At 34.3% G+C, this 27,897-nt stretch overlaps 1 protein-coding gene across 1 annotated transcript in view; it reads left to right on the forward strand.

Moving 5' to 3' along the window:
• The window catches only part of LOC114046108 (unconventional myosin-XVI-like), a 682,808-nt gene that overhangs the window by 159,092 nt on the left and 495,819 nt on the right, over positions 1 to 27,897 (forward strand). The window contains exon 5 of the mRNA XM_027866362.1: positions 20,272 to 20,380. Within this exon, the coding sequence (XP_027722163.1) occupies positions 20,272 to 20,380 (109 nt within the window). The remainder of the gene's footprint in view (positions 1 to 20,271; positions 20,381 to 27,897) is intronic.

A 27,897-nucleotide genomic window follows, 5' to 3' on the forward strand; every position in this document is an offset into this window, starting at 1 on the left:
GCACTGGCCCACCAAATGTTTGGGAACTGGTTTTTTGATTGTATTGTCAGAAAGCCCTGTATCTTTGAATTTACCTGAGGCACAATTGATATCTCACATGGAATCCAGGGATGAAAGTCTTGTTCACCCATTGCAGGATGACCTTGCAGCAATATGGGTAGGGAAGGGTCTCTCGCTTCCTCTCACATTGGACCCTGTGGCTCCACGAAATGGACCAGAGGTGTTGAGCCTGTTTCTTTTATTCTCTCCCATTCTAAGTGTAGGGATTGGAGTCCCCATTAAGAGCACTCATAGAGACTTTGGAGTCCATTGTTCTAAGCTGGATTTTGCTGCCAGCCCAGCAAGAAAGCCCTGAAAAGCCAGGATCCCTGGAGGCAAGGACAGAGGGTGCTTAGACTCAGAATTTGGTGTAACTAATGCTTTGTAGGAATTTAGCTAACTGTGAACCTAATCTCCCTTCCAGAGACCAAAGGGGTACAGGAGGGATTATGCCCTTGAAGTGTTGGGGAAAACACTTATAGGTGTGTTTTGTCTATACCTTTGAACTAAATATTCCTTTGTAAAATTCTAATCTTGTTTTTATATGGTTAAGAGGAACTGTGGTGTTTGAACCCCTAAAATTAGGACAATCAGGGGAGTCTTGAACCAATGACAAAGATGAGAGACCTCCACCCCACCAAAACCCTCCAGGTTTTGAAGAACCCTAGGGGAAGAGTAAAATGTAACGTACCTGGCCTTAAGACAGTGGGTACCAGAGAAACATCATTAGATGAGCATTATGGCCGATTATAGCAGTAACTGATATCTTTTATGACTTCTAGCTCTAATAGTCTATACCTGATAACATTTCATATTTATATTATACTTTAAGGTTTACAAAGTACTTTTATCTTTATACATCATCTTATGTGAATTTAAGCCATGTTGTAAAGTAAACATCATTAGCATTGCCCATTTTATATATGAAGAAAGTAAGCCTCAGAGAGGTTACATGAGCTATGCAGGATAGCTTATGCAGTATGTGTCTGAGGCAGAATTCTGATGCAGATCATCCTGACTTGGAGTCCACCATTCTATGCTATATTACTTTGATTTTTCAAATGCTTTGCAATAGTTTAAGCCTCTAATAGCATCCTGGAATATTATAATTCTAACAACGTCTTCATATATTTATGTGCTTTTGGTAAGCCTATGCAATAAATAATATCTGAATTTATTCAATTCTTTATAATACATTTTACTAAATTCACTAATTTAGTATCATAACAGTACTTTTAATATCTGCATTCCTTTTAAAAAACATTTTGGCCATGTGTAATATTTGATTTTTAGTTTTATAATTGTGTACTTTGTTTGAATACTACATGCCAATTTCCTCTGTTCCCACTTTCTAAATTTTGATGAACAGTAAATTATAAACAGCTTGTTTCACAAAAAACAGTATACATAATAGCAAGTCTGTAATAGTTTCTGTAGAGTACTTGAAGTGACTAGTATGATAATTTAATTATTTTTGATACCAAGTACTAAAGGGATAGTTTTTTTTTCAGATGTCCCTTGCAAGCAAGACTCTGCTTAATTTTTCAGTAGACCCATTTCTACATGTGGAGCATTCTTTTGTGAATTATTATCACACACACACACACATATATATATATATGTATATATACATATAATCAGAAAACATTTGGGGTTATGTTTGTCCCCTGCCCTGATATTCCTTCCATTATGCCTTTACAGCCATAGGGGAAAGCCCAGTCTATTTTGGAAATAGAAAAGCGTCAGGGCCCCTAGGACTTCCCATCAGAACACTGGCTCTTGGGAGTCCTGGAAATAAAGTCATTTTAACTTCAGGGTCCATGATGCAATTTTGTCCTTTGGAATGATGCCATTCTATTTGCAAAATTTATATTCATACACTCAATATTTCCATCAAATGTAGATTTGCAGCAAGGAAGTAATTGTGGTTTCTTTATTTCTAGTCTAAAGATATGAAAAAAAATTTCTGATGAAATTCTATAGGCCATTTACACTTGCAATTTAAAAAAAAAAACATAAAATATAACAGCCAAATCTCTGAGTTTGACACCATGCCAGTTCCTGGGCAGCTACAGTGCAGGAGCAATCAATGAGTCCATTTTAGTTTGGAACCCTTGGTTTTGTTATGCAAGAGGACCAATGACATCAGGAGGGTGATGTATTGACCTGCAGGTGAATTGGATTTAAGTGAGACAGAGCTGTGCAGAGTCATCAGCCTCACACTCTCCTCCAAGGTCACCCGAGTCCAGTGGCAAGACATAGATCAGGATGACTAGAGATGACCCCAGGTGCCATGAGAGACTTGGCTTTTTTAAGTTAAGATCTTTCCCAGGTCTCAGTTGTCTGAAGCAATATGTTGGGAAAGACACTTACTAGCTATGTGACCCTGGGCAAGTCATTTAATCTTGTGTGCCTCAGTTTCCTCATTTGTAAAATGAGTTGGAGAAGGAAATGGCAAACCACTTCAGTCTCTTTGCCAAGAAAACCCCAATTTGTGTCACAAAGAGTCAGATATGACTGAAAAATGACTAAAAAGGCAACAGAAACCTTTTGTACAGTTTAGTGGCCCATTTCTATTTGTACTTGAAACCACTTGTATAAAGGACGTTATCAAGAAATATATGATTAAAAAAGATGGGTTTTTCTAGTGGTAAAATCAAAGAAGAACCAATAATCATGGCTCATGTGCACTTCCTCAACATTTTCATGGTGTAAAGAGAAAGTGAGGAAGAGCCCTAGTTGATTAGGGGTCCCTCTCTGATGACCTTATGGGAGGATATAGATAAGAATTATACAATATGCATGGGCATTGATGTATGGCAAACATAATTTAAGAGAATACTCCCAATTAAACCATTAGATATTCATTGGAGCATGTGAGTGACAGATTAGATGCTCAATAAATGCCTTTTTAGTTGAACTGACCTTTTAAAACCAAAAAGGTTTTGGACCGTTTAATAAAGAATCAAAAAGCCTTACCTCAGTTAGCCCTTGGGTGTGTTATTATGTTAAGTTGCCATGAAGTAACCAGGGTAATACTGGAGAAGGAAATGACAAACCAGTCCACTATCCTTGCCAAGAAAACCCCAAGGACAATATGGTTCATAGAATCACAAAGAGTCAGATACTACTGAATGACTGAACAACAATAACAACCAACGTAATAAGTGGATTTATAGGTGATCATATATGGAATAGACCTTACATATCATTGAGTAGAGACTTCTCATTTGTACAAATGCAGGAAATAAGGCCTTGGATAAAAGAAATAACTTTATTAATGTCCCAGAGAGCCAGTAGTTGAGCCTAGTGCCCCTCAGGTACCTAGTCCAGTGCTCTCTCTCTATGGTCCAGGGGTGGGGAAACTGGAGCTTCGAGGCCACATGTGGCCCTCTAGGTCCCCAGGTGTGGTCCTTTGACTTCATCCAAACTTCACAACAAATTTGTTCTGTTCTCAGGTTGGTTCTCCACCCCTGCTCTACACTATAACATCATTAACATAACATTGAGGTTACCAGATGATATAAATGATGATTCAGCTATATAGCTAAGTGTGAATGTTTTTTTTTCTAAAATTGGATACAAGTGATATTTGAATCTAGTTTGTAGGATATGTTACCTGATATATTTGGTAATTACATAAAAAGATAAATATAATAGAAAGGAAATAAAAACTTAATGATATGATTAGATGTCTATACTATGTGGTTATAGCGGATAGAGTGTTGGATATGGAGCTGGGAAGAAATTAGTTGGAATTCTGCCTCAGTCATTGAATAGCTATGTGACTCTGGGAAAGTCATATAAATTTTCTGAGCCTTATTTTTTCTTATCTCTAATATTAAAGGCTTGGATTTCATAACCTCTAAGTTAAGTTTCAGCTTTTAATCTATGAGAAATAAGGTCATGTAGATTGTAGACTAAATGGTAGATCATTACTGTTGAGCTACTAAAAGAGCAAGGAATAAAGGGGAGAACTTTATTATGTAGGATAAGTCTTCTTATAGGAGAATATGGCAAGAACTACAAGAGATAACATATAGAGTGGTTATGAGAGAATATTCACAACAGATGTGCATTCCACCTCCAGGTTCATCACCTCATAGAGCTGGTGCTCCACTAGGACAGCTTTTGAGGAGGAAGGTTTACCTTTATGTCATAACAAGATCATTAATCAATTTATTAAAGCACAGATTAAATTCTAACCATGTGCTAGCCACTGTTCTAGGTATTGGAATTTGAATATAATTGTTTGCTTGCAAGGAGCTTTCATTCTAATGGGAAAAATAACTACAAATAAAATATATATACAGAATAAAAATAAAGATAATAAATACAAAGTAGCTAAATGTGTCAATTTTGGAGGATAGTAGTAGTTTGGGGAATCAGAAAGATAACACTGTTGAACTTCTTCATTTTGCAAATAAAAATTCTACCATGTATAAAAATTAAATGACTTGCCCAAGTTCACATAGATAACAAGTGGAAAAGATAGAATTTTAACCTAGATCTTTAGACTATGAATTCAGTGCTTTTACTAATGGACCACAAATAATTCCAGCCCATCTTTCTGTGGTAAATCAGTTGGTTTCAAACTAAATTTACTAAAAGTATAAGTAAACTTGAATTTCAGAGCCTAGTTCATTCATATACTTATGTATAGAAGAAACCATTCTTATTTCACAAAGTCCAGCATTTCTTCATCTCTTGAGGTTACTCATCTCCAATTGTGATATCTTGTATCGGTGTTTGAATGCTTGTCATATGCAAAGATGAAGATATAATCAAAAAGTTCAGAATTCCCTTTGAAAGATGAACCACAAATACATAGGATCAAGGGGAATAATTGAAGAACATCTAAGGAAAGAAAAGGCATTTTATCATTTAAATGTGATATTTAAAAATTAGTCTTTAAATTCCCAGGGCAGAGATAAGTTTACCAACAGAAAATGTTTTTATTACAATCTGGCCAGATAAGAACTAATTGTATCTCCCAATCTCAGTGTATCCTAGTATAACAGTGTGGAATTACCTGAGAAAAGTTGGAAGACTATGTTATCACAATCCTAAATCAGAGATATATTGTTTTTACAGGTATATTGTGCTATTCTAAATTATCCAGGGCATTTATTATTTGTCTTGGAAAATTAATTAATAAATGACTACATATAGGAGAGAACACACAGGAACTGGAGATGATATAACTTCACATAATTGTATTTTCTAGAGATTTTTTTTCACAGAGTATCTTTACCAAAAAGAATTGTAATATTTAATATCAAAGACATTCTGTGTAGTAAATTGATAGCTGGAATGTGGGTCAGAAGACCTAGGTCCTAGATCAGCCTGTGCCACTCACTAATAGCAGAACTAGGGTAAAGTCATTTAACAAATATAAACTCCATTTAGCTTATCTAGGAAGTGAAGTGGTTTGATTGCATGATCTATGAGATTCTATTTGGTCTAAAATTGCATTAATCTATTAAATCATCTCACATCACATTTAGAAGGACCAGAATTTAAGAATACCTCAAAAGACCAAATTTTGTCAATCTATACAATGCTTATATATATGTATACATATATATATATATATGTGTATATATATATATACAAGGCAAAGAAAATAGAATATTATATTTCAAAGTAAAATTATATACATTATATATATATATATATATATATTTGCATTAGTTAATGTGTTTGGTCATTTCTATGAAAGGTTAACATCAGTAAACTTTCATTAAATTCCCACTACTTGCCAAGCACTGTAACAGGTATTGGTGACATAAAGACAAAAATCATACATTTCCTGCTCTCAAGGAACTTACATTCTATGAGAAGAAATGCCATTTATACAGGCAAATAAATGCAAAAAGACATAGTAAATGCAAAATAATTTCTAGTTTAGTAGGGATAACATTAGCAAATGAGAGGGAGGGGATTGATCCAGTAGGAAGTGGTGATTGAGTATTTCCTTGAAGGAAGCTAAGTATTCTGCATGGTAGAAATGAGAAAGGTAGGTATTCTAGGTATAAAAGACATAATGAGCGAAGTCCTAGAACAAGAGGTACAGGGTCTTGCACCTGGTATAGCAACTAGGTATATTGGTCTGGATTGTAGAAGGTATAAAGGACAGAAAGTGCAGTAAACCCAGAGAGGCTGGTTAGAACCAGATTGTGAAAGAGTTTGTATTTTATTTTACAGATAAGGTGGGGCCTCTGGGAGTTTTTAATTAGGAATATGACATGGTCAGATCTATCATCCTGGCAGTTCTGTGGAGGATGGATTGAGGAAGGAAGTAGCTAGAACTAGTGAGACCAATTAGGAGGCTTTTCAATAGCCTAATGGTCTGTTCTCAGTTGTCCCCCTTGTCCTTTCTGTTGTATTTACTCATGTTTCGCTCCAAAATAGATTTAGATTTCTGTGACTTTGTTCATTCTTCATTCTCTTCATGTCTACAGTATCTGTCCCTGTCAGTTTCCTTTGATGACTCATGATTCATATTTCTTCTCCTAACTATAGGTGTACCCCTAAGAATCTCTCTCAAGCCTCCTCTTCTTTTTGTACTCTGAGGGATCTTTTCTGCTTCCATTGGTTCATTAATCATTTCCATGAAGATGAGTTTCAGAATTATATATCCAGACATCATGTCTTTTCTGGGATTCAGTACCCAATCTGCAATTGCCTATTGAACATTTTCACATAGATGTCTTATAGACATCTGTATACAAATGTGTCCCAGAGTTACATATATCAAGCCTAGTTTGTTTGTTTTTCCCCCTGAATCCAGTGCCTCATTACCAAGTGCCTACTGGACATTTTAAAATAGTTGCCATATAGACATATCACACACACACACACACACACACACACACACACACACACACACACCCCCACCCCAACATTTGTAAGAAAGAGTATTGATTTTTGTTCTATCCCAAACTCCTTAAACTTCCCTATTTTTATTGATAGAACCAACATCCTTCCAGTCACACAGGTTTGCAATCTTGAACTATTTCTTGATCTCTCACCCCACACAGCTCAGGTCATCATCATCTCTCAACTAGACTATAGCAATATTATCCTAATTGATATTTGCACCTCAGGTTTCTACTCTTTCCAATGTACCCTTCAAATGTTCAAATAAAGCACAAGTCTGACTTGCCATTCCCCAACTCAATAAAATATAAAAAGTTCCCTATTACCTATAGGGTCAAACAAATTCCTTTGCTTAAAATCTTAAGTTTTTTATAACCTGGCTCCAGCCTAGTTTTCTAGCCATTTTATACATTATTCCCCTTAGATACTCTTTGGTCCAGCCAAACTGGTCTTATTTCTATTCCTCACACATGACATTCAATTTCCCATTTTTACTACTTCACCCAATTTATTTCACTTGCCTAGAGTATAGCCTTTCTTCACCTCCACCTCTTGGAATACCTAGGTGTTTTCAAACTTCAGAGCAAATGCAACCTCTTTGGGGCAGCTAAGTGGTGCAGTGGATAGAGCACCAGCCCTGAAGTCAGGAGGACCTGAGTTTAGACCAAACACTTGACACTTACTAGCTGTGTGACCCTAGGCAAGTCACTTAACCCCAATTGCCTTAAAAAAATGCAACCTCTTTTGTGAGGGCTTCCCTCATCCTCCTTTGCTGTCAATATCCCTCCAGACTATAATTTAACTTAGAGAAGAACATTTTTCATTTTTGTCAATGTATCTCTGATGCATAGAACACTGTGTGGCACAATGCAAGTATGCTTGCTTGCTCTGTTAATTAGTATAGGTGAAGGATTGATGAGGGCCTGGACTTGAGTGGTAATCACATGAATGGAGAAAAATGGATAGAAAGGAGAGATATTATGAAAGAAAAATCAACAAGATTTGGCAATGGATTTGGATATAGGGGTAAAGGAGAGGAAAGGGTTGAAGGTAATCTGGAGGTGATGAATTTTGGTGACTAAAAGGATGGTGGTGCCGTCAAAAGAAATAGGGAAGTTAAGAAGAGGATTTTGGGGAAAACATAATGAATGCTGATTGGGAAAAATGATTTTGAGATGCCTACTGAACGTATAATTGAAAATGATCAATAGGTAATTACTGATGTGGGACTGGAGTTCAGGAGGGTCTAGGGCTGGGTGTATGGCTCTGGCAGTCAGCTACTTAGAAAAGATAATTGAACCCATAAGGTCATAAAGAGAGAGAATAGGTTCCAAGATAGCACTACAGGGTAAACAAACCCACAGGAGGTGGGACAATAGTGATTATCCTTCAAAAGAAACAAACAAACAAACAAGAGAGGCCACATAAATAGGAAGAAAATAAAGAAAGGATCAGTGTCATGAATACCTAGGGAGGTTTTCATTTAGGATGAGAATGTTCTCAATGGAGGTAAATGCTTTAGAGAGCTCAAAATTAATGATAGCTGAGGAAAAATCATCATCAAGTTTTGCAATTAAGAGAGCCTCACTGATCTTGTATAAAACCATTTCAGTTGAATGATGAAGTAGGAAGCCAGAATTCAAAGCATTGAGGCCTGAGAGGTGAAAGAAAGTAGAACCCAGAGTACTGTATAGTCAGCTTTTTTTCTGTTAAAGAAGTATGGCTTATGGCATCATAAGATTAAGAGAAGAATTTTGGTTTTGTGTTTAAGATTAGGGGAGATCTGGGCATGTTTTCAAAGAAGCAACTAGTAAAGGGCAAGACACTGAACATTAAGGAGAGAATGGGGGTGATTATATCCAAGAAGCAGGCTCCAGAGGGAAAGAGAAAGAGCAGAGTAGTGATAGAACATGGGCAGAAATAGAGGTATTGGCTTCAACAAGGAGGTCTGCTTCTTATTCTCAGCCTAGAGCAAAAGAAAAGGTGAGGATAAGGTGCATGATGTTGTAGAAGCAATTTGAAGTGTAAAACTGTGTAGAAAAGGGAGGTTGTGACATTACTTCAAGTGACATAATATTTGTAAAGTACTTAACACAGTAATTGGAATATATAAGTGCTATATAAATGGCAGGCATTTTTTTTTCAGTGAAGCATGAATTAATCCTCTGCTGAGAAGGAAGGAATAAGGTTAGTATAGGTGGCTTGAAGAGATTAGAGAAAATTTGAATCAAGGAATAGTAGGAAAAGTGGAATACAGCAGACAAGGATATAAACTTTTATAATAAACAATCAACACAATTGTATGACTTTCTCCATTAGTATTCAGCAGTAAGTAAGAAGAAGAAAAGAAGTGGGAGTATTCAAGAGTTGGAATTTGGAAAGAGATGAGCAGTGATTGGACAAGAGGCCAAAGGACTCAAGGGTAGGAGACTGTGTAAGTTGTGCTGGTCAAATATTGGAACAAGATTTTGAAGGATGGGGATTGATACCATAAGAGAGGTGATGATCTTAGAAAATCGTGGTAAGTAATGAGGAGATGGAGGTGAGAATAGACAATAAATTTCAGAAAGGTGAAGCACAGAAAGAGGATGGAAGGATAGATCTATTTCTATACAAACTAATTATAAATTAAGATTAGCTACAATAATAACCAATTTAGATTGTAAATGTTTGCAATTCTCATGAAATCTATACATATTTGCTCAATTCACTCAGAAGTAAATAATATTCTCCTTCAGAGGTAGCAATAGAGAGTTCATTTCAAAACCTTGGAAATGTTATTTAAACTATGTTGGAAATAGGGAATCCTGCCCCATTTAAATGATAGTATAGGATACTGCTAATGAGTGATTTTCAGTCATCACTTGTGGGACTAAGTTGAGGAGTTGCAACTGATTTTGAATGTACAATATTGATTAATTTTAGTTCCTTGATGAAAAGTAATCATTATACAATTGATTCATCTTCTTGGCTCTGAACTGAAGGGTTTACTCTTTAGCCCATAATACATAAAAACTAACAAAAGGCAATATATAGCTAATCTTATCCTAGGGTTTTACGAATCTGGAATTTATTTTCCCAGGAAGATTACCCACATAACTACTAGCAATGAAAAACATTAGAAATGTTGTGATCAGGTGGGAAATGTTAAATTAGGAAAATGCTTCTGCTATTTCTGCCATACCTAGAGGCACAACTAAGATAGCAAACATAACGACATTTCTTCAAAATTTTCAAAAGCAGGGCAAATTTTATCTTACCCTAGAAGGAAGTAAAAAGGGATGGGGAAAATAGAAGGAGAAGGGACTGATAAAATGGAGGGTATATTGATGAAGGCACTGATCACAAATAAAACACTTGTGAGGAAGGAAAGGCTGGGGTGTAAGAGAGGGGGAATAAATAAGCAAAAATAGATGAAGGGAAATAGTTATCATAACTATAAATGTGAATGGGATAAACTCATCCATAAAATGGAAGCAGATAGCAGAATGGACTAAAAACCAGAATCCTACAATATGTATTGTAAACAGTTACAAGAAACACATGTGAAGCAGAGAGATACACACAGGGTAAAGATAAGGGACTGGAGTAGAAACTATGATGCTTCAGTTGAAGCAAAGAAAGCAAGGGTAGCAATCCAGACCTCAGATAAAGCAAAAGCAAAAAAAAAAAAGATCTAATTAAAAGAGATAAAGAAGGAAACTGTATCTTGCTGAAAGTGCACCATAGACAATGAAGTCATATTAATACTAAACATATGCATCAGATGGTATAGCATGTAAATTTTTGAAGAAGTTGAATGAGTCACAAGAGGAAATAAATAATAAAACTGCAGTAGTCGGGGATCTCAACTTTCCCCTCTTAGAACTAGATAAATCTAACAAAAAAAAAAAAAACAAGACTTTAGGGAGGTGAATAAAATTCTGGAAAAATTAGATATGATAAATATCTGGAGAAAATTGAATGGGAGTAGAAAGGAATATATATTTTCTCAGCAGTACATGGTACCTACACAAAAACTGACCATGTTTTAGAACATAAAAACCTCACAACCAAATGCAAAAAAGCAAAAATAGTAAATGCACCCTTTTCCAGATCATAAAGCAATAAAAATACATTCAATAATGGACAATGAAAAGGGAGATTAAAAATTAGTTGGAAATTAAATAATCTAATCCTATAAAAACAAGTGGATCAAAGAACAAGTCATAGAAACAATCAATAATTTCATTAAAGAAAATTGCAACAATGAGATAACATACCAAAATTTATGGGATTCAACAAAGTGGTATTTTGGGGACAATTTATATCTCTAATTGCTTACATTACTAAAATAGAAAGAAAGCTGATCAATGAATTGGTCATGAACCTAAAAAAAAAAACTAGAAAAAGAAGAAATTAAAAATCCCCAATTAAACATCAAATTGGAAATCTTGAAAATCAAAGGAGAAATCAATAAAACTGTAAATAAGAAAACTATTGAACTAATAAGTAAAACTATAAGCTGGTTTTATGAAAAAACCCAATAAAATAAACAATTGGTTAACTTGATTTAAAAAAGGAAAGAAGAAAACCAAATTACTAGCATCAAAAATTAAAGGGGCAAATTCACCACCAATGAAGAGGAAATTAAAGCATTAATTAGGAGCTATTTTGCCCAATTATATGCCAATAAATTTGACAATCTGAATGAAATGGATGAATATCTACAAAAATTACCTAGATTAGCAAAAGAAATAAAATATTTAAATAATCCAATCTTAGAAAAATAAATTGAACAAGCCATCAACGAATTTCTTAAGAAAAAATCCTCAGGACCAGATGGATTCACAAGCAAATTCTACCAAACATTTAAAGAACAATTAATCACAATGCTACATAAACTATTTGGAAAAAATAGGTAGAGTCCTACCAAATTCCTTTTACAACACAAATATGATACTCATACCCAAGCCAAAGAGAGCCAAAACAGAGAAAGAAAATTATAGACCAATTTCCCTAATGAATGTTGATGCAAATAATTTAAATAAAATCCTGCCAAAGAGATTACAGCAATATATCATAAGGATCATACACTATGACCAGATGGGATTCACAAATGCAGGATTGGTGTGGTATTAGGAAAACTATCAAGAAAACTGACCATATCAATAACAAAACCAACAGAAATCATATGATTATCTCAATAGATGCAGAAAACTCTTTGACAAAATACAGGACCCATTCCTATTAAAAACACAAGAAAGCATAGAAATAGATGGAGCTTACCTTGAAATGATAAGTAATATTTACCTAAAACCATCAGCAAGTGTTATATGTAATGGGGAAAAGCTATAAGCCTTCCCAATACAATCAGGGGTAAAACAAGGATACTTATTATCACCTCTATTATTCAATATTGTACTGGAAATTTTAGCAATAGTAGTAAGAGAAGACAAAGAAATTAAAGGAATTAAAATAACAATGAGGAAGCAAAACTATCACTCTTTGCAGCTATCATGTTTTACTTAGAAAATCCTAGAGAATCAACTAAAAAACTACTTGAAATTATTAATAACTTTAGCAAAGTTGCAAGATACAAAATAAACCCTTATAAATCATCAGCATTTCTGTATATTACCAACAAAGTCCAGTAGCAAGAGATAGAGAAATTCCATTTAAAATAACTGTAGACAATATAAAATATGTGGGAATCTACCTGCCAAGACAAACCCAGGAACTACATGAACACAACTATAAAACACTTTTCACACAAATAAAGTCATATCTAAACAATTAGAAAAACATTAATTGCTTATGGGTAGTACAAGCCAATATAATAAAAATGACAATTCTACCTAAATCAATTTATTCAGTGCCATACCAATCAAGCTATGAAAAATTATTTTTTAGAGCTAGAAAAAAATAATAAAATTTGTCTGGAAGAACAAAACTCAAGGACATCAAGGGAAAACAAACAAACAAAAGTAATCCAGGCATACTAGATCACAAATTGTATTATAAAGCAGTAATTATTAAAACAATCTGGAACTGGCTAAGAAATAGAGCAGTGGATCAGTGGAATAGATTAAGTACAAATTATATTATAGTAAGTGAGCATAGTAATCTAGTATATGATAAACCCAAAGATCCAAGCTTTTGGAGCAAAAACTCATTATTTGACCAAAAAAAATGCTGGGCAAACTAGAAAACAATATTGCAGAAAGTAGGTATAGACCAGCGTCTCACACCCTGTACTAAGATAAGGTAAAAATAGATACATGATTTACACACGGAGAGTGATACCATAAGCAAATTAAAAGAGCATGGAAAAATTTGTAAATCAGATTTATGAATAAGGGAAGAATTTAGGATCATAGAAGATATAGAGAGTATCACAAAATGTAAAATAGATAATTTTGATTATATAAATTTAAAGATTTTTGCACGAACAAAACCAATGCAACCAAAATTATAAAGAAAGCAGAAAACTGTGGGAAATTTTGCAACAAGTATCTCTGATAAAGGCTTCATTTCTCAAATATATAGGGAACTGAGTCAAATTTTTTAAAAAAATATGTCATTCCCCAATTGATAAACAATCAAGTGATATGAACAGTTTTCAGACAAAGAAATCAAAGCTATCTATAGTAATATTAAAAATGTTCTAAATCACTATTGATTAGAGAAATGCACATTAAAATAACTCTGAGGTACCACCTCACACCTATCAGATTGGCTAATATGACAAAAAAGAAAAATGTTAGAAAATGTATGTTAGAGGGGTTGGGAGAAAACTGGGACATTAAGGTACTGTTGGTAAAGTTGTGAACTGATCCAACCATTTTGGAGGGCAATTTGGAACTATGTCCCAAGTGTTATAAAGCCATAGCTCTGAGCCAGCAATACCACTACTAGGTCTATACCCCAAAGACATTGAAAAATGAAGAGGACCCATTTGTACAAAAATATTTACAGCAGCAATTTTTGTGGTAGTTAAGAATTGAAAATTAAAGGGATGCCCATCAATTGGAGAATGGCTAAACAAGATGTTTGTAATGGAATGATTGTAATGGAATATTTTTGTTCTATAAGAAATGACAAGCAGTGTGATTTCAGAAAAACCTGGAAAGACATACATGAACTGAAGTATAGTGAAGTGAATAGAACAAGGAGAACCATTGTACACAGTAATAGCACAGTAATATTGTTTGATGAAGAACTATGAGTGATTTAAATATTGTCAGCAATGCAATGATTCAAGACAATCCCAAAGAACTAAGGGTGAAGCATATTATCCACCTTCAGAGAAAGAACTGATATTATATTGATTCAATACAGACTGAAGCATGTTATTTTTCCACTTTCTTTCATTTTTTTCTTTTATTTGAGTTTTCTTGTACAAAATGACTAATATGGAAATGTTTTACATAATTACACATGTATAATCTATATCAACCTATATCTGATTGTTACTGTTTGAAGGAGTGGTGAGGGGAAAGAAGGAGGTGGGGATAGAAATTGGAACTCAAAACTTCAAATAAGAAATTTAAAAATTGGGAAAAACAGGGCATGTTGCTTTTACCTCAATTTCCACAAAATTAATTAATTCTTTTCCTACAAAGTTGTAGTCTTTTTTTTGCATGCATCATTTATTTAACATTTGTATATCTTATTTATGATGGATGCAATGCAGTAATAAAGTTTGATAAAACCATTTAACTTGTATCATAAAATAATTTCCACTACTAGATGTTTTTAGTGTCTTAGATTTAAATCTAACTTGAAAAAAAAATCCCAAACAGCACAAACATCTTCATAAAGGTAGTTTTTATGACTTGCCTCATATACAAGAAGTGAAGGTATGTCTTATAACCACAAAAACAATAATTAATATTTTCAGGAAGATTCAAGAGAATTTTCTAGTTGATTTTCTTAGCAGACCTGAAACATTATACAAATAAGCTACTGCATCAGAGCAACTAATGCCTATAAAGTCAAAAGGTTTTTTTAAAGATATGTTTTTTTAAAAAAACACAATATTCCATGTGCACATATGAAAAACACAAGCTTATTTTAGGACATGGTTTGAAATAGTTAGAGAATTTATCACTGTTATTGTAGGTTGGATTCAGGTTTAATCAAACTGATCCTGCTGTTTGTGACTGATCAGTTTCACTTTTAAAATAGTGACTAAAAAATCTTACAGGTTACCTATTTTCTGATATACTACAATGTTAAAAACAGATCAACATGCTTTTGTTAAACCTTTATGATGTTCTAGGCAATTTACTAAGTACTGGGAATAAATAAATAACAGAAAGACAACCCTTGCCATGAAGGAATTTACATTTGAATGGGGGAACACATAAAAGGGAGCTAACAAGCAACATAGGTAGATGGGGTGGGGGGGTGGAGGAAGGGAGTGGATTGGCATAGAAAATCATGTAGAGATAAGTCAACAGTATATTCTAGAGAAGAATGAAGACATAGTTGCCTGAGCCTTCTTAAAATAAAGATGCTGGCAAAAGTGTGGTGCTGGAAGGAGCCAACCAAGAGAGACCACAAGGATGGATACCAATTCCAAGGAGAGAAGCAGAGATAGCAAATGAAGTTGGAAAGGGAATTTCCAGTATTTATAAGTCTCCGTGGCATAGTAGAGAATGTTCTATGGGGATGAATTAGCAATGCAGCCTAGAGAAGAAAATTAGAGATTTGTGATGGGATTATATTAATTCTTATGGCATTTTCAGCATTTTTTACTTGTGAAGGCAAAAGCCACTACAATCCAGGGGCTTTGGGTCTCCCAGACAATTCATCCATCATCTCGCTGTCAGATTAACATTTGTTACTTATAGATTTGGTCATGCCTTTCTGTTGTTCAACAATCATTATTGGTTCTTCACTGTCTCCTGAGGAAAATTTAAATTCCTTTGTACACTAGAAGTTTCACCTCTCCATAACAACTCCCACATTAGCTTACCACAGTACCTGCAATTCCCACTTTTAAAACTATTTCTTTGGTTTCCTCCTAGCTATCAGGGCCCTTCCAACAATGTTTCATGCACAGATACTTTGCAAAACACTGCACCTGCCAAAATGAATCTTTATTTGACTTTATGCCTTTCCTCCATGATGATTATAAAGGCACAAGATGCATAGTTTCTGGGTAATTGAATCATTTTATTAACAAGGTCATCATGTTCTGGGTAAAAGGATGGTTACTTAACCGAATCTCTCTCTTATGCCAAAGACAATTATGGTGGCAGCTTATAGTTTATATACCCTTCAAAGAGTAGGTATTCAATGAGGAGCTGAGAGTAACATCATGTGACCCTTGGGCAGAGAGACTTATCTCTATATCCAGACCACCCCCAGCCTTGGGTAATCTATTCAAAGAATGTATGCCCTACCCAAGCCTGAGAAAAACCCACTTGTGTGGGTTCTGAACAAGAAAGTTAGCTCAGTCTCTATATCAGTAATGTCCTTTAAAAGACTGAACTTTTTAAAACTAAGACTTTAGAAAAAATACTCTGGAAAACTCTGGATATCCCTAAATCATTGGTTATTAATAATAATTTCTCTCACCCCTAAAGTTTCTTGTTGCTGACTGAAAATTAATCCATGATAATGTATGTCTTTTCTCTGTTATATTTATACTTTGTCATTTTCCTTCACTGCTTGAAAGAAACTGAGATAATAGTAATAAGACAAGTTTACATATAATTTTAAAGTTTAAAAAATGATTTCATCATAGTGATCCTTTGAAGGATTTTAAATATTATGTTGAGAGAAAAAGAAGAAATAGTCCATGTAACAAGATCATAGAGATGATAAGAAAAGAAAGGATACAAGTGGAAGGGTTAGTCATGTGGCAGAAAATGGCTACTTCATCTCCTAGCACTGTGGATGAGAGACTGAGCAATTCTATGAAATGGTACCTCTCTGAACCACAGGATTGCAGAAGCTTTAAATGTTCTAAGGGCAGAAGGGAGAACAATCCAGAGGGCATAGTAGAGTGTTTCTTTGGTTTCACTCATGATAATAATGCATATGCATATAGTTATGTCTATAAGCATTAACATCCTTGAGTTTTCATTGGTAAAACATAGCGTATATGTTGACACTCAATAACTCAAACCATTGATCTCTCAACAACTGATAATGCTATGTTTAAACAGATCTTCAAGTTGTCACAAATGAACCCCAAAATCAATCATTCTGCTTCAGCTAATATAAGTAACAGTTTTCTTCTTTGTCCTAAAATATTGTAGGAAATATAGAGTCTTATTTTATTAGGTGACTGGAGAACTACGGTGAGGCATTTTTAAAAATGTATCTATCAAGAATTGATAGTTTATTGTAATGACTTCATAAGATTTCAAGTAAATTGTTCATTAAACAATTGGCATAGTGTAGATGTCTTGTAAGTTAACTAAACCAACTGGCTCTTGAAATTTATACTATTAAAAAATAAGTCAGCCTGCCAGTAATGTCATCTATTGCACTTTTTTTAAGAGGGAGGAAACTGAAACATCAATATAGAAAAAGTAGTAATATTTATAGATTTCTCCTAGGCATCTATGGAAAGACTATTCAGAAAAGTTAGTCATAGAAGACTCAAGATATTATAACTATCTTCTCAATTTTGTGTCTACAATTTCATATGATCAAGTTCTACTTATGATTTAGTTGATAAATGGAATGAAATTACTATGATATATACTGCATCTGCATTCCATATGGAAGGGGGTTTTTTGTTTGTTTTGTTTTGTTTTGTTTTTTTACTTAAGAAAATCTTACTACCCCTTAGGGAATAAGAGATATGCTTTATTAAAGTTGCTTTGAATTTAAAAAAAAAAGATGTTATATTGTCTATTTCTCTTTAGTCTTGTCTCACAGAACATGACTTTTGATTAAATGTACTGGTCTTTTTTCTCCAGCTTTTTTGGCACAAATGTTGATCCACTTGAAATACTCATGAATTGGGAAAAAAATTGACTACCCTTCATCTGTTTATACAGGGTGGAGTATTTATACTGGTTCCACTCCATTTATATTGAAATAGTTAATGAAGCCACATGGTCTCTTCTCTGCTTTATCAGTTCTTTGAGCAATTGAATCATTGTCAAATGGTAGAAAATTATATTTCTCTAGTCTGCAATGAAAGAGGAAAAACAGTTATCAAATATTACTAGGGGACAGAGGAGTATGACATTTTCATTTTTTTCTAGTTGTTAAAAACATGAAATTTTTAAAACAAAAAAAAAGAGTAATGGAAGTTTTCAGGGACATTTTAAGCATGTTAGAGTTGTTAATACATGAATGTTATAAAGCATAATATTACAATGAAAAATAAGTCTAGGTTTGGAATCAGTGGTATCTCAGTTTCCTAATCTTTAAAAGGAGGAAGTTAGGAAGAAGATTTCTTCTAAGTGCAAACTTATAAGACTATGGATGATCTGCCCTTCCATAGTTAGAAAATATAAGGAGTCTATGTTTTGATGACACCAAATTATAGCTCATCTCGAGCCTAAAACTGTAAAAACTTATTTTAAAAAAAATTTCTTGTGAATGTATTAAAAGTTTTGAATAAGGAAGCATTTTGTTTATGGTAGCAGATATGGAAGTTTTTGAAGCCTGATGACATAGAAAAGTAGAAAATGTCAAGTCAGGAAGTAGTCTAAATGCTAAGACTACAATAGTATTAATGAATATGTGAAAGATATTTTTCCCCACATAGAGACATACATTTGAACATTAAAGTAACTGTTTTAATGGAGGAGAAAAAGGTTTTTATACAGAGAGGAAAAGGTATTCAGCTGACTGGGAAAGCTGATTAGTATTGTCTTATTCAACAATAAAAAATGGATTTGGGACATTCTAAATAACACTTTGCCAATTAGTGTATATACAAGTTTATAAGGATTAGGAGGAGATTGGAGGAAGGGTTTGGGGTATAGAACACGTGAAAAAATGCAAAAATTATTCGGGCATCTGCAGAAGCCTGAATATAGTCCCTTTTTCTTTCTTTCTTTCTTTTCTTTTTGTTGGGGGAGGGAATCAAAGTAAATATGGTACTGCTTAAAAACCAGGTCAGATAAATTATTGAGAAAACTTTGGAGTATAGGAGCTACCTGCAAAGAAATGTAAAATTCATCAGTAAACAAAGTATAACAATAATGATAATAATAATTGTTATTGTTATTATTATGTTATAATTACTTATTCTGTTTCTGCTGTTTCATTGGTGTAAGATTTCCCTTTGTATTTGAAAATTATAACCTCTCTGTGACTTGACAATTTTATGAGTTGCTGTAAACAAAATAATAAGGCACTAGTTGTCATAGTGCTTATATTGCTGGACTTGGAGTCAGGAAGACCTGAGTTTAAATCCTTGTTCATACCCTTACTAGCTCATGCCCCTGGACAAGTCCCTTCTCTAAGCCTCAGTTTCTTCATCTGGTAAAATGAAGGACTCAATATTTAATTGGATTTGATATTTAATGTCCTTTCTAGCCCTAAATCTATGATTTCTCCCAAAAAATTGCCAGCCTTCTGTAGATAAATTGACTTAGGTTGACTTCAGAAGGATAATTGGTCACTTCAATGGTATATAAACATCATTTCAGCTTGTAGGACCTGCCACAGATCCTTGTATTTTCTTAAAAGACCTTTAGGAACCCAGTGTCACTTCTAGGATGATATTGAATTAGGGATTTGTAGAAGATATGAGTAATTATATAATCAACTGATACAATAATAACCATAATACCTCATGTTTATATAGTACTTTAAAGATTAAGAACCACTTTTCCTCAAAACAACAAATTGAGGGAGGTAATTTATATCACCATTTTATAGGTGAGAAACGCAACTACTTTGTAATTGTCCTAATAGTTCACAGATTCATTGTTCTAGAAATGGAAGGGACTTTAGAATTTACCTAATCCAAATCCTTCATTTTACCAATAAGGAAATTGAGTCTCATACAGGTTCAATGATCTTCCCAAGGTCATATAGTTCTATTTCCTTTATTTTATTCTGGATGATAGTGGAAAGATTAGTTAGATGACCCTTATTGAAACCTGGCTTCTTTGACATTGGTCATTTAACCATCTGGGGCTTCAGTTTCCTCACCTGAAAAATTATGTGGTTGGGCTAGCTGGTCCCTGAGTTTCCTTCCAGATCTAGATCTATGATTCTCCAAAGTAAGTAGCCACTTAGTTTTTAAAGTTGGTGTAGAACAAAAAAAAGTGCTTTCGATGATTCACTTCTCAAGTACATTTATCTATCTCAAATGAAACTGATTTCTTTTAGAATAATTCAATGTCACTTTAAACTATTTCTCTTTCCCCCTACCATATCCAGGCTGGAGCCAATGTGCTGTTGCAGGATGTCAATGAGAACATACCACTAGATTATGCTGTGGAAGGAACTGAGTCAAGTTGTATCCTTTTGACCTATCTTGATGAAAATGGTAAGTTTACTTTTCCCCTTATATAATATATTGGTACTTTTTATCTCTGTAAGAGTATTTTCACTATGGATACTTTTTTGGGGCCATCTTACTTGATTAGGCAAATAAGAGAACCCTTCTTAATCTGTGCCTTTTTTGCTCTCACTGTTATTCATTATGAGTTTGTTCATGTGGAAAGACACCCAAGGTGGGCAAAGCAGTAGCAACCCAGAAGATCAACAATGGAAAGACATTTTAACAAGCATTTACAGGCCGTGATTGTTGGGACTGGATTTGTAGATATAATGCTTTTCCACTAGGAGGGAAAAGGGCAAAGGAGGGCAAAGTGAGCAAGGACAATTGGATTTGGAGCTAATAAGAGAATGGCTGCCCAATGGAGATCCCCTTAGGAAGTGCATAGGCTTAATATGAATTGCCTTATGTTAGGGTAAATTGTACTGCTAGCAGTCAATAAATCTCTATTTTCTGATATCCTGGGATTCAGTTCAAAAGACTTGACCAGGCACGTTATGACTCAGTCCAATCCAATAAACATTTATTAAGTGCCTACTATGTGCCAAGCACTGTGCTAAGCACTAGGGATATGATTAATAAAAAAATAAAGACAGTTTCTGCCCTCCTGGAGCTTATATCCTAAAGGGGGATAACAAGCAAAAGGAGGTAGAAAAGCAAGTGAGGGGATGCCAAAGGATATTTGACATTTTGTACCATGGAGGTGAAACCAGGCAAAGCAGCAGATGCAAAGTAGAGTGAGTCTAGTTTCTGCCTCTATAAAAGAAAGTATTGGGAGGAATGCCCTCCAGCTATACAATTAAATTGGAGAGGTAGCTGATAAAGGTGGTGTCAATCAAACCTTGAGTTAACAGAATGGTAGTGAGTGAAGAAGTGATAAACTTATCCTGGGAGGGGCATCTTGTTCTATGAAAACAAAACCAGGCAGAACAATAGATGCAAAGTAGAATCATTGACAGGACAATTCCTGACCCTCTAAATTTAGCAGCTTACAAAAAAATCAGATTTTCATACACTGAAATATGTACATAATATTTCAAAAATAGCTAAATTTTGAAAGTTGGAGTAGTATGAAGTCCAGATGCTTTATATGGCACCAGATTTGGATTCGACAGAACTAGTTTTCATGGTACAGACATTTAGTATGTATGACCTTGAGCAACCAATCAATCAAGAAGAATTTCTTTAGGACTTACTATGTGCCAAGCACTATGCTAGGAAGTAAGAATGGAAAATCAAAAACCAAAAAAGTCCCTGTTTTCAAAGACCTGCCATTGGGCAAGTTACTGAAATTCTTTGGATCTTGTCAAATTTGTGGATTGACTTGACCTTCTTTAGTTTTCTAAACTGTAAAATGGGAGAGGAAGTATAGATGGACTTAATGACATTAAGTCTAGGAATCATGGTACTTTTTGTGTGTTACTGTTTACATCTCTTCCTTCCTCCCCAGCCACCTCACCTCCATCATTTGGAAGAGAGATAAAGATTTTTAATAATTGTGTATCTCTCATGAGCATATAGGGTCCATGAAGCCTAGCACTTAGAAACAAAACAACACATCCACCTCATTACTTGCTTGTATTTTTCCCCTCCTACACATTTTTTTTAAAAAGCTTTATTCTGAGCTTTGCTTAGGATAATAAAAATCTGTACTTAGAATGCTTTAAAAATATAGCCCAATTTAAGTATAAGAGGAAGGTAAGTATTATTACTTTCATTAAAAAATGAGAAATCAGATTGACTAAATGTCTCTTTTGAAGGTCATTCAGTCAACTATTAAAAGAACAAGAAGTAAGCAAGTAGTTAAGATTCTTTGGCCAAACCTTGCACTCAATTCACTTTTTTCCTCTTTCGGTAATTCGTTAATTTTTTTCTTGCTATGTGATTAAAAAAAAATTGCTCTCTCTGAAAACCTCCTTATATACTACCTTGTTGCAGATATATTACATTAATCAGAATGGGAATGAAGCTTGAAATTATGCAAATTTTGCTGTTTAGAATCTTGAAATTTGGCAGTTTGCACATTTTTTTCATGCATTTTATAATGGTAAACTTGCAGAAAGTATTTTGGCACTTTTAATTTTACAGTGCTAGTTCCATAGCTTTCTCCTCAACCTTCCCTTCTGTCTTTTTAGAAGCTACTGTTAATTACTCTTTAAAAAAAGAGTCTTCACTTTTCAGTGGATTATAGTAATTCATTAACATGGCTATTTAATCTCACTTTGGGTTTAATCATACAGACATCTTTGTTTCCTAGTTATTTAGAAGGTTATATTTGATAGGACAGCATAGTATTTTACTGTAATAAAGTCAATATTATATATTTACTCAATATATATTACCCAATAATAAAAATTAAGTGGTATTACATTTTTAGTTTAGTTTTTTTTGGGGGGGGTAGGAAGGATTAATGAAGGTAAAAATGAGAAGGAGGTGCTGAAAATTAATGATTAGGAAAAAATCAGTCACAACTCTAGCTGTCACAATCAATTTGTAAAATAAACATTTGCCAGAATAAATTCAGCCTCATATATCTTTAATTTTTAATTTTGTTTATACCATTTGTCATTATTGTTGTAATGGTCTCTGCTGATACCATCCATCTGTTTCTTTCTTCCACCTAATTCACAATCTGTGCTTTGTTTATGTCAGCTCCCCTCCCACTTATCTGCATCATCTGGAGTTACTCCTTGCAAATTTTGTGTAATTCAATTTACGTTCTGGCCTTCTCATTGGTGCTCTTTTAATGGATGACTGTTTAGGCCATGGGGTTGAGGGCTCTTAGAACTTATGACCCTAGAGAAGATTTTTGTTTTGTTTTATACTTTGCTTTCATATTTCATTGTTGTATAATTGTATCATCATTCCTTTATTTTAATCTTAAAATTTTGCATACTCCTCTTATATTTCTGGGCTAAATTATTGTTGTAGGGTCAGAGATAAATGTGGCAGGAGCCCAGTGAAAAGGTTGGTTACATGGAAAATCAGTGGTCACAAGTTCTAATTGCCCTGTTACAACTGGTTGACTGAATGAACATGGAATAATCAATCAACCCTAGTTCATTACCTGGGTGTCCTGATCTGTAATATGAGACAACCAGGGAGGCCTGGTTGAACATTTGATGAATATTGCATTTCAAATGCAAGACAAACCACCAGGCCTCTGAGGAAAACAATTGGTCAATAATGTTGTCAGAAATAGAAAGGATAGTCCTGAATAATAAAGAGGGCACAGGAAAAAAAATAGGACTATCCATGTCTGAGTTCTACAGACTAAAGGTTAAGTGTTCTTTTAAGCAGAAAATAACACTAAAACTTGGATTTCTTCAAAGTAGGATTAAATAAATATATCCTATTAAGAATTTGGTTCTGACATCTCAATTAAAAAAAACTAAATGCTGTATAACATTCAAAAAATTTTTCAAAAGACTTTTGTTTAGGACTTTGCAATTAACTAGGAGAAAAAAAAAGATAACCACAGATGAAAACATTAAGAGAAGAAATGGGGGTTGTATTTCAATTTTGATGTGATTCATACAAACAATAAGAGCTATAGTTGTTGGAGGAGGCTGAAATCAGTGTGGCCTAGAGTACTTGGGGAAGCTTTCATATAGGAGGGCATAACTGAACCCTAAAGTTATGCTTAGTCAAGTGATGTATTCCAGGTACAGAGATAGGATTGAGCATGACAAGCTCTGGTGAAAAAAAATGAAAAAAATGACCTGGTTAGAGTAGTACAGTGAAAAATGCATTGGATCTGTACTCAGAGGATGTAGATTTCAATCCTACCTGTGACACTAGGTATCTATGTGATCTTGCCAAGTCACTTAATTTCCTTGGGCCTCAGTTTGCTCAACTGTAAAATGAGGGATTTGGGATATATGAATTCCGTGGTCCTTCTCAATTCTAAATCTTGTATCCTGTGAATGCAGTTTATGTTGCAGAGTATGTTTATCAGAACGAGTAGTAGGAGATAAAGTTTAGTAAGGAAGATGGAACGAGAATGTTAAGGGCTTTAAAGATATAAAAAGTTTCAATTTAATGTAGAAAGGAGTTGGAAATATTTTGAAATAGGTAAGTGAATGTTGGAATTGTTATTTGAAAAAGAATAATTTGGTGGAGATCTACAGGATGGATTAATGAGCAAAAAAAACAGCAAAAAAAACTTAAGAAAAGAAAATTAATTTAGACAATATTTCAATAATCCAAAGTGATAAAGGTATAACCTGTAGTGATAATATTGGGAATGGAGATGAATGTGTATAATCTAGAAATATTTCAAAGGGAAAAAGTACAAGAAAATGATTGGTTATGATTGAGGTTCAAAGGAGAAAAATTAATTAAGGATGACTAGAAAGTCTCAATTCTGGAAGACTGGGAAAATGATGGTGTCATTCACAGAAATAGGGAAGTTGTGAGAAGATCTTGTTTGTTAGGTATCCTTATCATTTCAGCTTTAAACAACTTTTTTTAATTTGTGAAAAAAAGAGTTGTATATGTGTAAAGCTATTTTAGTCCCTAAACACATGAAGGTATTGCATATCTGCTTTTATTTATGAGAGGAAAAATAGAAGCAACGTATGCAATAATCTACATTCAATGCCAAATAATGTTACTGTTTTTAACCTGTTACCTTAAGAAATTATTGTAACCTATGAATTCTGCCATTGGCTTGAGCTCCCCCTTGCTATGTATGCACCATTTGTTCGGGTCAGTGATTAGCACTCCCAGTTCCATTTAATCACTCAACACCAATTAATTGGTGATTTGGGGGGGGGGTTGGCTTTTTTTTTATAGAAAGATATTTACTGCAAAGACATAGCCAAAATAAACATATAAATATTTCCCCCAATACTTCTTAGGCATAATGTCTTCTATACTTATAGTGGCCTCTGAAAGTGTAGTCTTAAAATTTATCTTGGTTCCTATTGGTGTTGGCCCTACCAATTTCATGTCCAGATGTGGCCCATCTGCTAGATATACCCTTTCTCTGACAAGGAGTGCAGTTAACACTTGTTCTCCAGGACATCAATGCTCCTCCAGCTGCAACAGCTGGTCTTAATCCTGATTCCTGGTTTCCTAAGTCTTCCTTTGCCAAGAGTTGCCAAGATTGTAGTCTCTATTTCCTACAGTCAACATAATGAGCTAAATCATCACCACAATCTCACAGGAGCAAATGAGTTAAAATGACAATACTTTTTGAATGCTTCCACAATCAGCAAAAAAAGCCTCTTCTTCAACATGTGACTAGTGGGGCAGCTAGATAGTGCAGTGGATAGAGCATTGGCCTGGAGGCAGGAGCACCTGGGTTCAAATCAGGCCTCAGACAGTTGACTAGCTGTGTGACACTGAGCAAGTCACTTAACCCTGATTGTCTTGCCAAGAAAAAAAAATTGTGATTAGTTGACCAGAAACAGTTGCATGATCCACAGTCTTCCTCTTTAAGAAATGTTTCCTTTATACATAATTGCAATTCTCCCAGAAGGCACCTCCTGGTGTACTCCACATGGAGATACCATTGGAGGTACTTGGGCATACATCAAATTTCCATTACATTATCATTCTGGAGAGGTAGCATCTCACAGTGGATAGAGAGCTGCTCTCAGGTTCAGAACAAATCTAGATTTTAGTCCTACGTCTGACACATAATGTCTGGGTGACCTTGGACAAGTCACTTAACCTAGTAACTCTCAAAGACTACAAACTACAAAACAGATGTCAATTTACATTCAGAGAGGTGGTCTCTACACTGGAAATCCCTTATATCAACTAAATCATATATCTAGTTTTTTGTTTTTTAATCTATTATATTAAATGTAAAAAAAAAAGTAAATTAGTTTAATCTAGAAAAAAATGGCAAGGACTTAGTATTTACCTAGTAACCTTTATAATGAGGGATTTACACTTTGCTAACTTGCTTAGTTGATTTGACCAAAGAATGAAATATTTCAATCCTCACAACTTCATTGCTACTAGAGATAGCTAGCTGGAGCAATGGATAGAGCACTTGGCTTAGAGTCAGAAAACCTAGTTTCAAATCTGGCCTCACATATTTACTAGCTGCATGACCCTTGCAAATCACTTAATCTCTGTCTTCTTTGGTTTCTTCAATTGTACATGAAGATAATAATAGCATCTACCTCTCCGGATGGTTGTGAGGATCAAATGAGGTAATATTTGTAAAGGACTTAACGCAGTGCCTAGTAGGTACATTAGTTCATGTAATAGAGTACATGGAACCCCAAATGAGATACCCTTGGATGGAAGGAGCAAATAAAGGACCGCTAACTATGTGGGCAATTGAAGACATAGTTGAGTTGGGGGGTGCGGAAGCAATTAAGGTTATAATCAGGAAGGTCACGAGAATAAACATGTCCAAATATGAATGCATCTTTCCCCCATACCCTCCCTACTTCCAAATTTCCCTATTTCTGCTGAAAGTATCACCCTCCTTTCATGATCTCAGGTTTATAATCTTAGCACCATCTTTGGTTTCTCAATATCCCTCACTCTACATATCCAAATTGGGTTATTCCTCCTCCACATCTTTCCCATTTGACTCCTTGTCTCGACATTCACAGTTACCACTGTGATTCAGGTCCTTGTCACATCTCTTCTAGGTTATTGCAACAACCTCCTAATTGGTCTTCCTGTCTCAAATCTCTTCCCATTCCATTCCAGCCTATTTTAATGCTACCAAAGTAAAATTCCTTAAATGAAGATCTAACTATGAGACTATGTTATTCAACTAAATCCAGTGGTTTTGTATTACTTCTAGGATGAAAAAAAGCTATTTAGCTATTAAAGTCCTATCCAACCTGGCCCTAACCTATCTTTCCAACCTCATTAAGATACCATTGTCTTCCTACACTTTGCTCCCTAACCAAAATTACTTTGTCTCTGTTCCTTCGATGTGAGACTCCATTCTTCATTTCCATTCCCTCTCCACTGATACCTGGATATTTATAGAGGAAAAACAGCCTAATATGGGCCTCAAATATATGCAAAAAACAGGAGATTTTTTTTTTTGTATTACCTCATGTATTCAGTTCTGCAAATAGAGGAATTCCATTTTCTATTTATACTTTTCTTAAGATTTATTTTTCCTTGTCAATCTGTTTTTTTTAAATGACTAAGTTTTAAACACATTTTAAAATGATGTCCCAGGTGGTAAATAAGAGTTATTTTCTTGACAACCCTATGAGCTACTGCATAATGTATTTTGCAACATTAGAAAGATTACAAAAATGATCAAACTTCGGAATGGAGAATACTTTACATTCATCTACTTAGAATCAGTTTAAGATATGTGAGAAAAATCTGCATGACTCAAGAAGAAGAAATATGCATCAAAACTTTAGACCACTGTTCAAACTCATGAATTTTAAAATGAGGACATAGTTATGTTTTTTTTACCTTAATAGATTTCATAAATGTCCATTAAGGAATCTATTTTTTTTGAAATGGCAAATGATAATTGTCCTGCCCTCATATATGTAAAGAAG

This window comes from Vombatus ursinus, unplaced genomic scaffold, assembly GCF_900497805.2.
Source record: "Vombatus ursinus unplaced genomic scaffold, bare-nosed wombat genome assembly UNPS02014781.1, whole genome shotgun sequence".
Classification (NCBI taxonomy): domain Eukaryota; kingdom Metazoa; phylum Chordata; class Mammalia; order Diprotodontia; family Vombatidae; genus Vombatus; species Vombatus ursinus.